This window comes from Muntiacus reevesi, chromosome 5, assembly GCF_963930625.1.
Source record: "Muntiacus reevesi chromosome 5, mMunRee1.1, whole genome shotgun sequence".
NCBI classification, from domain to species: Eukaryota; Metazoa; Chordata; class Mammalia; order Artiodactyla; family Cervidae; genus Muntiacus; species Muntiacus reevesi.
Window position 1 is genome coordinate 48,792,813 of NC_089253.1, and position 12,011 is coordinate 48,804,823.

Below are 12,011 nucleotides of genomic sequence, written 5' to 3' on the forward strand. Positions count from 1 at the left end.
ACTTTGACAGCTACCAACAATCACTGGTCCCTTCTCTTAGTCACAAGCTTCTTTGTTTCAGTTGTAAATATGCACTTTGGTAAATCTGAATTAAGAGTCAGGGGCAAAGGTAACAAAAACAAACTCTTGCCACTGCCTGCCATGACCTTGACCGTCCTCTGCTGTTCACTAAAATAAAGAGGTACCCCTTTACGTTCTCCTAAATGCCACCCACAAGGACATTTTTGCTGCCAAGTGAGCACTTCTAGAGTCTGCTGCAAATACCTCTCTGGTTCCTGCTGCCTCCCACCCTCGGGGCCCTTCCCTGCAGCCAGACAGCAAGCCTGATGTTTCACGCCCATGGGAGCATGCCATCTGTGAGGAACCCCCCAAGTTAACTCGAGGCCCCACCAAGTACCGCTGTGGTTGCTGAGTGCCCCGGGTGAGGCCCCACTGACACTTCCTGGGCTACCTGAGACAAAGGAGTTTCCTAACTCAGCAGACCTACTTCTAAACATGGGGAACACTCCTGACAGCGGAGGAGACAGAACACAGAGATCTGAAACCTTTCTATTTGGTCATCTGTACATCATGGTTTCTGTAACAACAGAACCTTAGAGACAACCTCAGATTACAAAAGAAGAAAAGACCTGCAAAAACAAACATACAATGTGTGACTCAAGTTGAAGTTATAACCTCAGTAGTCTGGAGGTGCTAAGACTTCAGCAGTGACCACTTAACTTCCAAGGCCAGACATGTGTCTCTTAAAAACAGACTGGACCTGGTAGACAGCTTTAAGAAAGACGTGAAGTTATTTATTGCACCATGCTGTTCTGGTAGTGAGCTTGTAAAATGGCAAAAACCACCAGAAAAGTAATTTCAATTTATCAAGCAGAATATTACAACAGTAACACACCAAGATTTAACTAATTAATGATGGGAAATACAAATGGTTATACTACAGCTAGACAGAAAGAAGTCTAATTTTATATTTATACCTAATTCAGCTCTCTGCGCAATGTAACCTTTCTTAACATGTAACATTTCTTAAGCTGTAAACTTTATGGGAGCAAATAAGGTATTGGAAAATGGTTAGACAGTTCACCGTAACCTTACAAACTCACATGTCCTCAACTGTAATGTCCTTTAGGATCTGGCAGTAGTCCACATTCCAAACAGCCTGATCGTCCCAAACCTTGGAGGCAAGAAGAATGGCTCCCAAAACAATTCTTTTCCAGTTAGTGGGGCAAATGTCGATCTCAGCATAAGTTAAAAGCCTTTCTAAGTAAACCTGCAAAAGTAGAGGACTGACCTTTGATTTTAGTTCAGTTTAAGGGCTATGATAGAATTGTTAGGAATGATAGGTTTCATCTGTTTTTAACATGTCTTTTATTCTTTGGTTCTACAGAGACTTCTGCTCGGCCAGCCAAGACCAAAGGCCAGGTCACAGTTGTAAGGCAAATATTTCTGTCAGTCTGGTATTTCTACTCTGCCCATGTGAATTTCCAACCCAATTTTGGTCGCAGGAATGAAAGGACATCTCAGCATTCTAAAGACAGGCGTTGTGTTATTACCTCCCCACTTGTAAAAGGCAGCACGTATAGCCCAGCATCGATTCAAACGTTCAGTAAATGCTTGAGTGCCTACCGTGTGCAATGTACCTACCATACTGGTGGTGGGTACGTGGCAATTTTACATAAAGCTTGAGTATGTAAAACTCTGGTAAGACTGAGCAGTTCTTTATCTTCTCTTCAGAGGGTGAACCTGAAGATAATAACTGGTGGTCAAGAGAGCCTCCCAGTGGCTGCTGCGTGGCAGAGCAGGACAGGCAGCACAAAGCAGCTGTGCTTTACACTTGGTGCCTTCTGAGGGAAGGTTCATGCACAGAAAGAGCTTTTTGTTCACATCTCCATTATTTCATAACTCATTTGTCTTACATATTCTGCAACTTAGTCAATTTGTTTGGTTCTAAGGTGGTTAAGAGCTGCCGGTGTCTGAATCCCTGGGGCTCCTCTAAATCTGCCAGGTAGTCTGTGGGATGACTTCATGACTTCTTTTATATGTGTCAAATGGCTATTCTATAAAGAACCAGACCAAGTTAACAGCTGAGTAAAGATTAAAGACATAAGTTGTGATGGTGCTACCTCTGCAGAAGAAAATATATGCCATTTGACAAAAAGAAAAATGTCCCGTTATCAGACTGACAGCTCCGATCTGCCAAAGCTCTCCAAACTCAACTGTGTTTCAAACACGGTTACTGAGATTATATACCCTTAGTGAACTTCTGCCCCCCACTCCCCAGAGAACTCCGCGTGCGCCAGTACTCTCTAAGAACGAGTCTCCCACAGGGTCCGCCCCTCTACTGTATTATGGCACTGGTAGAGGCAGTTCAACCTTAGGGGCAGTCCCTCAGCTTCCTCTCAGCTTCACTAAAGGCAAACCTGGTCTCATTTACACCACTTGCCCTCCTGTCTCAGTGGAAGTGACATCTCTTTCTTTTCCCTGAAGCTAACTCTTCTATGAATGAAGTCAGTCCACCTCTCATTTCTGCAGAACACTGTTCCCACAATTCATCTCTTCTTGAACAACCCCCCTTCTCTGTCAGAGATTTTCTCCAATGTTCTCTTACACGTTCTCAGCCCATCTGTCACCACCCCTTAGAACACTTCCTTCAGGAAATGTTCCGACACTGGCTCCTCATGACCCATCCTCTCCTTAGCCCATTTAGTCTGCCCCTGGCCGCCACTGCCCCGCTGAAACTACTGAGGCATGGTCACTGCTGCCTTCATGACAAACAGCCAGCACTCTTCATCGCAGCGCCCCACTCCCCAGGCCTGCCCTCAGAGCTGAGAGAGACTGCCACACGCCTGGCTGCCGGGACCAAAGACCTCCGCTTGAGTTATCGCACTGCCGTCTGCTGGGAATTCTCATCTCCACTTTCACTGGTCACCTGCCGGCTCTGCTCTTCTGTCCGTCACTTCTGGCTTCCATCGCTGCCATTGCCTCCTAACTTCTCTGCTTCCACTGAGCATCAACCACAGTCTGTTCTCCCCAGAGCAGCCAGGAGAGCCTCTCAGATTAAGTGCACTTCACGGGCCTGCTCAACATCTGCCAGGGCTCTCCCATCAAACAGGTCACTTCTGTGGCCTGCTAGTTACGAGGCCCCGTGTGAGAGGCCATCGTCCTTCTGTGACCTCATCGCCTGTGCCTTCCCGCATTCCCTACTCTGATCACAGGGGCACCTTGCTGATCCCTCAGCACAGAACCCGTTCCTGTCTGCGCCTTGTGCTCTGCCCCCTGCCTGCGCTATCAGGCCCCTCATCTTCCTCAGTCCAGCCAGGTCCTGGTTCAGATCTCACCTCTGTAAAGAGGCTCTTCCTGGTCTTTCTAGCGTGCATGCGTTAAGTCGCTCAGTCGTGTCTGACTCTGTGACCCCATGGACCCGAGTGGCTCCTCTGTCCATGGGGAGTTCTCCAGGCAAGAATACTGCAGTGGGTTGCCACTCCCTTCTCCAGGGGATCTTCCCAAACCAGGGATGGAACCCAAGTCTCCTGCACTGCAGGCAGACTGCTTCCTGTCTGAGCCACCAGGGAAGCCCCTCTAATCTCTCCATCCCTTTACCTTGCTTTGTCTTTCTAGCTTTCACTACTACTTCAAACAGTCATCTTTTTAAAATACTCATTTTAAAAAGTCTTACACTCTGTGGTACACCCGATACTTACACACACTGTAAATGAGCCATACTCCATAAAAACTAGAGAAAAACAAAACCCTTATGTCTGCTATACTCACCTCAGAAAGGCAAGGACTCTCCTCTGTGCCCAGCACTTAGAACCGTGACACAGGCAGGCATCTGGTGCCTGTCTATGCCCTAAGGAGCTCCTTGGCAGCACTCGGCACGTGCGCCGTGCTCTCCTTCCTCAAGCTCTCCTGGCAGCTCTTCTGAGTCTCTGCTGGGTTTCCTCCCACTCCGGCCACTCCTCTGGGGATGTGTCCTGAAGTGCTGATGGTCCCCACAGATCTATCTTCTCCTCAACTTCTATTTAACGCACTTTCTCTGCATTTGAACAGCTACACGTAATTCCCTGCCTCTTGCTCAGCTTCAGGCTCCAATCCCATACAGTCAAATGACTGCTAGACACTGTCACTCTGCTGTCTCACAGGTCCATCGGGCTTAACTTGTCTACAAAGAAAGGCCCCTCTTCCAACCCACACACTCTCTCCTGCCTGCATTTCCCAGCTCTGCACGTGCCAGCGCCACTCCTGCCTCTCTCAAGCACACGCTAACGAAGCACCGTAACTGGCTTGCAGCTCCAAGAGAAGGCCTGCGTCTGACCCGGGGCCCACTGAGGGGAGCCTCCTCTCCTACACTCTGCCTGCAGGGGCGCGGGCAGCGGTGGACGCAGGCCCTCCCTTCAGACCATGCCGCTGACTCTCCCCTACAGGTCTGCTACAGGGAGGAGCTGGGCAATTCCAACTACCTCTCAGCTGAGCATGATGTATTATTCAAATGATAAAATCTTACCAGAGGAATGCGGTATGGATGACAGAAAGGTCCTCACACAGCTGGAGCTCGGCAGGCTAACTGGAGTAAAGCCTTTCCAAGCACTGCCGACACCCCAGGCCTGGGCACCTTCACACGCAGGCACCAGAGGACAGTAGAGGTGGTTAACACTGCCGTCCAAGGCCAGGGAGGTGAAGGCAGTCGGTCTCAATCAAGACACACATCACAGCTGCCTAGGCAACACAGCCTGAGACTCAGAAACACACTGAATCTACACCTGCCGTGGGCCAGGAAGTTCAGTGACCGCCTCCCTCCCACCACCCAGCACACTTTGCCGCTGTGCACCTGTGTGCGCATGCGTCCTGAGGTGTGGAAGGAGAAACCAGACGTCTCTCCTGCTGCCTTTAACATCAACTGTTTTGTGATGAGAAAAGCAATGGCAACATTTTAAATCATGATGATTACTAAAGCTCAAATCTGTATGTTCTAATTCTTTTTGATACATTTCTCTTTAATAAAGTTCTGATGATCATTTCAGGAACCTACTTTCATTTGAAAAACAGGCCCATACCTTCTGTACAAGAAAAAAATTTCTAGAGATGCTTCTATTAAGAGAAAAATGTATTACCAAAGTCACTATTGCACATTCAGCAGTCAGCTGGGCAGCACTGAAAAGAGTATGAACAAATCTGTAAATGAATTTGTGTTCAGGATCATGCTTAAAGTACTCCTCCGGAACCCTTTCTCGCTGAAAGAAGAAAAAACACAATGTTAAGTATCCACTGAAGAAAAATACTTAAAAGTACCCTCAAGATAGCAATCTTCACACGTGGGCCCACGTGCTACTTAAAATAATTTTGACTAGGTGACATATCTTGTAGTCTTTTAAATATAAACAATTGGATCCTAAAGTACCATAGTGATTCAATACTCACTACCATTCATTAGAGAAAAATGCAAGCACAACCTCAGAAAATGTATTTTCACCTTCTTCCCCAAAGAATTCTAACCAAACGCAAACTATTTTTAGGCTCAAAGTCTTGCTGATCACTGTACGTCGTCATACTTCTCTGCAGTCAACTATGGAAACACCTCTCCACTGTCCTGTAACCAGAGGCTCTAAGAGTGCTCTCTTACACAGCGGTCACCAGCACATGTGTCTACTGAGCACCTGAAGAAGTGAGTTTTTAAATCCTGTCATTTTAATTAGTTTAAAATTTAAACAGTTTTTAAATTTTCTCCTTAGAGGCCTTACATATGTGTTAGGAAATGTTTATATTGTGAGATGCTATGGAAAATCATCCTGTAAAAAGCTACATTTTCTGTTACTTGGGTATGTTTACTTACCTGCTCATTCGTCATACACAGCGTAACTTGGTTCTTATCAGTCACACCCCTGACACAACATGCTTTTGGTAAAATTACTTGACATAATATGGGGTGGGGGAAGAAGACTTAAATGAAGACAATCTTGGCTTTGAGCTGGAGGCAATAATTTTCTTCTAGTAATTAATTTCAAAGCAAATCAGCATGAAATAAACACAACTGTAATAAGAGAAAAATACACCTTCAATAAAAGTGACACTTACTGTGAATGGATGTGATCTCTCATCAAAAATGTCCAAGGACCTGTTGGCATCTCTATAAAATAAGAATGTGTATTTTAAAAATTAATTCAGGAGTTACTAGCTTAGTAAAATATCTGCTAAAAGTAGAGAGAGGAGAAGAGGAAGCTTAACCTTAATAAAGCAAACAGTTTTACATATTCTCCTGGATTCTGCCCTTAGAAAGGTTTTCTGACCTATTTTATACTCAGCACACCAAGTAGCATGAAATCTCTTCTACAACCAGCCAGAGCTGCCTTTACCCACACAGACCCCTTCTAACAGGCAATGTTCGTAGACCAATACATTTCCACTTCACTAACCTCACAATGGAATATACAAGAACATTTTATCAAGTGGTAGTAGTGGGCAATAAAGTCTTCTAACTTCAATGAATGTAAATATGAGATTCATGATTTTTTCTTGTCTCCACCCCCTTTTGTTCTTCATATTATATTCTTATTGTTTATTTCTTCTTGTCTCTTTTAAATAGTTTGAGTTAAAAATTTTAATTGTCTTTTAAGAGAGACCAGGCTTTTTCTTTTAAATTCCACCACACTTTTCTGCACTGTGCCCATTTAAACAGCAGTTCTGCAAATGTGGTCTATAGGCCTCTGGGAATCTCCCCTGGCCCCTCTTCAGAAATCCTGTAAGTCCAAGAGGTCAAACTTTTTTTATAAGAATACCAAGACATCACCTGCCTCTACACTGTTTGACACTTAACTATGATTGTATAAAAGCAAAAGTGGGTAAAATTGCTCATTTCTGAGTGTGAATCAAGGCAGTGGTATGAAACTAAATTAGAAGTCATTCACTTATTCCTGGCCAAATGAATGTAAAAAATCTGCTTCACTTAAGAACATCCATGATGAAAGAGTAAAATTAAGTGTTCTTAAACCTTTACTCCTCTTCTTCATATTCTGAGTAAGTGGAAAGTATGCATTAAGCACTTGTATGTACTGGAATATGGCTGTGCTAAGGAAGAGCACTTGTAACTTACTGGTAACCAAGTCACTGTTTTCCCCCTAGAACATCATATTTAAACCACTTTTTTCATGAAACACCAATTGACAGTCATTTTTTCAAAAACGAACAAAGTGAGCCTGTCACTTCAAAGAAAACTCTAAACTATTTGTTGCCTATGATAAAATTCAAACCATCAAGCTAAAAATATTAGGATTTTTGGAACATTTGTACCTTTCAGTGTGAGCTTTATTTATGGCGAGCTTGATTTACCAATACTTAAAGATTTTTCCGATAAGACTGGTAGTGATACTAACAAGAGTGAGTTTTTGACACTGTCTGAAGACATGTGAACCAATACTTTGCAAATGACAAGGTATAATATTATAAAATCATGTACAGATAAAAAGATCCACTCAGTATGCATGACAGATCAATGGGCATTAATTTAACATAGTATCTACCTCAAGTTCAGTGATAATGACTTGGAACTCCATCTTAACTAATTTAATAAACTGGCACATGTGGATTTTGGGGACAGTATCAAAGAATATGTCCAATTATCTCAAGGCTTTAAAAATTCACCTTTTCCCAACTATATGTCTGCATGTAGCTGGATCTTCATATTGCTTCTTCAAAGCAAATGACTGAAGACAATGTTGACATGAGAATCAACTGTCTCCTATTAATGAGATACTATCCTCTCCACTATTTTGTTGTGGAAAACGGTTATTTTTCGTTAAAAAAATGACTTATGTTAAACACTGGGGTCCCCAGTCAGATGGTGATCTCATCCCTCAGGAGACAGTTTTCCTGTCCTAATGTGGAGAGAAGCAGATCACCTTACTTGCAGCTACAGAGCAGAGGCCGGGGTGCTGCTAAATACTCTGCGACACACAGGGTGGCACCCCACACCAAAGCCTCATCCAGCTCAAAACTTCAGCAGTGCTAAGGAAAGCCTGTTTTAACATACAGTGGATTTAATTTTTTAAATTTTAAATTTCAGTTTCTAATACAGTAAATATCCATATAAACCACATAAAACTTAAAGAATTAAGAGTCCCAAAATAAAAATAAATGATTCACTTCAATAATGCAATGAAAGCACTCTAACAGTAAAAGCTTACTCTAATACTGTCTATTGTTATTAACACTAAACTTGATACTGTGTAAATTAATTAGCTGGAATAACAAGACAGGTTTTAAAAGAGCTCACCTGTTCTTTATGTGGTAATATATTGCTGAGATCACACTGTGGAGGAAAAAAAATATTGTAATAATTGGTTTTTATCACACTAGGCCTGAAGACATTTTAAAGGGTTGGCAGAGAGGTAAGACCATCCAGATGCCCAGTGGCCCCCACCCCCTAATTCAGAGCAGTACCCATAGGTGGTATCCCCCATGTTTTAGGTTCTTTGGCTTTTAGCAAAATTAGGAGACCCAAAATATAGATGTGCTCTTAGAAGACATGTTTGGGTTGATTATTATAATATATAAATTATTACATATTTCCCCGGTCATTTGTCCTTCTATGCACAGAATCTCTCATCCCATACAAGTTACATCATCTATCCACATGGTTAAATTTAAGCCATACAGATTTTGTGTGTGTGGCTTTTTGTTAGGCACTGCATTTCAGTTGATTCAGTTCGGTATTCCCCCTAACACATCTATTTTCCATTATTTCTCTAAAAGTAAGTAATACAAGTGCTCCAGGATTTAAAATCACTTTCACACATAATTATTAGGAAATTTAATAGCAAAATTTTAGTCACAAAACTGGTGATAGGCCTAGTTACCCTGAAATGAGCACTGCTATGAGGCGGCACAAGGCAGCACAGGGCACTGCTGACGACAAGCATCTCCACAGTATTTTACATAAAGTCTAACCAGCCAGCAGGTGCCAGACCTCAGGTAGTTTTTACATGACTGCAGCCCTAAGCTACTCACAGATGCTGTGTACTAGGCAACTAAGGGGTTCCCTGGTTAAGGTATTTGCTTCCCTTTGTTCTCAGTATCTAAAATGAACCTCAAAATAATAGAGAGAAGGCAAATCTGAACTTTGTAACTGGTCTATAGAATCTTAGCATTTGCAGAAAGGCCTGTAACACTGTTAGCCTCAAAGATGGATACTTCTACAGTGCTTCAAAGTTTCTTCAAATTGATTTTAAAGTCACATAATTAAAAGTTACATGATAAAATGGGCAACTGAACCTAATATGATACTTAACCCATTTTACAAATGTGATACTTAACCCATTTTACAAATAAGAGAATCAAGGCTTAAAATTGACTTACTCAAGGTCCCACCAATTATCAGAAGTAGTTCTCTTTCTCCTACCCTCAAAGCAGAGAGTGGTCCCCAAGGTCAGCCACTGGATTACTCGGGACGCTTTAAACACTGCCTGGCTTCTGCTTCAAAATGTTCTGATTTAACTGCATTAGGTACAACCTGGGCAACAGGATTGTATTTAAAGCTCCCCAGGTGACTGCAACGTGCAGCCAAGTCTAGGAATGAATGAGTCAGGGTTAAGATCAGAATCTCTCAGGATGCTTTTGTCTATGAAATCACGCCTCACACATCATTCCTCAGCTTGTCAAAAGGGGTGTGTGTGTGAGAGAAAGAGACACAGGGACAGAGAGGCAGATAGACCCACAGACTGTGTCTTGAGGGCAGGGAGGAAAGGTGGAATTCATGTATGTGTTCAGAGACATACATCTTGAAAAAGTTGCATAAGTGATTCTAATAAGGCTCACCTACCCCAAATGAAAACTAATCCTAATGTATTTTTCAAAATCATGCCTAAAAGCCAATTTGCCCTATTAATTTCTCAGTAAACCTTTATTTCATCAATAATGAATGTGAATGGTCATTTTTAAAACTTAATGAGAAAAAAATTTACTGTATTTCCAAACACTAAGACTAGGTTGAGAATAAAAAGCATGAAACCTACTTGTCTGAGCAAGGTTAATCTTTAAAACTACTTCTGAATTACATACTGGAACATCAGGCTCTTTTGAATTCAAAAGAAGCTGTGAGAGTCTAGCCACAGTGAGAGTAGTTTTTAACCCACAGATTTAGAGTCTTGGCTGAATAAAAACATTCAGTGATTACGAGAGAAGTGCCAAAACTCAGGACTTTAAAGAGCAATGGGGCTCAGTTTTTGTTGAAATACGATTTGACCAAAACTAATATTATAAGAAAGTTACATTATTATGATTGTGAACTGGTTGTTTTTAATTAAAGTTAGAAGTTACTGATCATTTAAATAGCTAAAAAATAAAAAGCCTTGCACATTAAAAATTAAATTAAATATTTAAGCTAATTATATTTTTAAGACAGAAAAGTAAAATTAATGATAAGGATACTAATATTTTCAAGTAGCATTTCCCAAACTGTTCTGGAAAGTCAACATTCATATGCTAAGAAGACATTAGTTAATGTTCCATGGACAACCCCAAGGGAGGTAGGAAGGTCTGGATCCTGTCTGGTTTTTAATTCTCTCTCTTAAATAAACGAACATTCCCATGATTAGGGTGTTTTGAACTGTGCATCTCCAATTGTGGACTATGAGGGGCTTCCAGAAGTTGAGGAACAGTTTTCGTCATCGTAACACTGTTCGTGTCTTCTTAAGTATAAGCCTGGCCACAGCCTTATTTCTGAAATTTCATCTCTTTTTTTGTTCTCTGCTTTGATTGATACAGTGTGTTAGAGATACACATATATAAACAAAAATTTAAAAAAAACAAAAACAAAATTAAATGTGTCTATTAAGTTAAAATCTCAGTTGAACAAATTTCATCTATGGAGAAATTAAGCTTGAGAGTATGCCCCTTAAAACGGTTTTGATATATTTTCCCCCTCTTTGGGGGAGAGGAAGGAGAAGTAAAATTTCCTACAGAAATATTGCAGGAAAAAAATGCACGGTGGGATAAATCTGACCAAGTCCAGTTAAATTTAACTGCAGATTCACTTCGGTGCCAGTAGGGGACAAGCTGTTCCTTCTTCTAATGGTAGCTTCCAAACTAGTATACATAGTTGTAGGACTCTCCCAACTCATAAAGAAATAATTTTTTTCTAGAAACATACAATAAACAGGTACCTCTGTTTCTCATTATGTTCAACATTGTCTTAACAATAGAAATGAATCAAATGAGGTTTACATTTTTCCTGGGATTTCTCACTTGCTGACTTTCCCCTCTATCATGTACTCTATGATTAACATGGAAACTGAAGACTCATATTGAGAGGTCCTTGAAACCAACATAGAGTTGACACCAGTTTCTTAACCTGATCACTGAAAAGGACAAACCAAACGAATGAAATTATGTATGGCGAGGATGCTTTCAGCATGAAGGGGGTCTGCCACTCAGCCTTGGCAACCTAGTTGTACTCACCATTTTATTGCGGTTCTAAGATTAGGCTGGCTGACTGTGCTGTCATCTAGAAATATGGTTGGGCATGAGCTATACTTTTTAGTAAGCTGCGCTGGAGATACCTGAAGGGAAAGGGAGGTAGAAGAAAATGTCACAGTAAGTTAAACCTATAAAAGTGTGTTTTTTCCTTGGTTAAAATGTCAAATGATAAAGCATTAAGATTTTCCTTATACTGCATGAACTGCTGAGTGTTGCATCACGTGCAGCTCCATGGGAAACCTCTGTACTCTAACTTCCACAGGCAAGATCTGAGAAATGTGGTATAAACTGCTGCTCTTGAAAAAGGACCCACAAATGAACCTGGCAAGCACCTATTATAAATTGCCTTTATAGTAATGAGAAAGCTTTTAGTAAGACTTCAGTGTTTCTTCCTTAAGCAATGAAATGCAGCGGAGATTTCTATTTCTATTCACTTACTACAATAGAATGCAATGCTTTATATAGTATCGATGTGAGAGCATTTCACTGCAGTAAATGAACGCCAATCATAAATGCATTAGTTTGGGAGACTGTGAGGAAACAAG

At 41.5% G+C, this 12,011-nt stretch overlaps 1 protein-coding gene and 1 long non-coding RNA gene across 3 annotated transcripts in view; one reads left to right on the top strand and one right to left on the bottom strand.

Annotated features, from left to right (window-relative positions):
• LOC136169905 (uncharacterized) overlaps window positions 1-12,011 on the top strand; it is a 31,170-nt gene that overhangs the window by 8,455 nt on the left and 10,704 nt on the right. The window contains exon 2 of the long non-coding RNA XR_010663458.1: window positions 5,514-5,662. This is a non-coding gene — a long non-coding RNA (uncharacterized lncRNA). The remainder of the gene's footprint in view (window positions 1-5,513; window positions 5,663-12,011) is intronic.
• The window catches only part of LOC136169904 (cyclin-Y-like protein 1), a 34,050-nt gene that overhangs the window by 6,547 nt on the left and 15,492 nt on the right, over window positions 1-12,011 (bottom strand). The window contains exons 4-8 of one of the 2 annotated variants that reach the window (XM_065938147.1): window positions 11,449-11,549; window positions 8,267-8,302; window positions 6,073-6,124; window positions 5,112-5,231; window positions 1,104-1,270 (exon numbers count right to left, since the gene is read on the bottom strand). In XM_065938147.1, the coding sequence (XP_065794219.1) occupies window positions 1,104-1,270; window positions 5,112-5,231; window positions 6,073-6,124; window positions 8,267-8,302; window positions 11,449-11,549 (476 nt within the window). The remainder of the gene's footprint in view (window positions 1-1,103; window positions 1,271-5,111; window positions 5,232-6,072; window positions 6,125-8,266; window positions 8,303-11,448; window positions 11,550-12,011) is intronic. The other variant, XM_065938148.1, reaches the window with a different exon arrangement.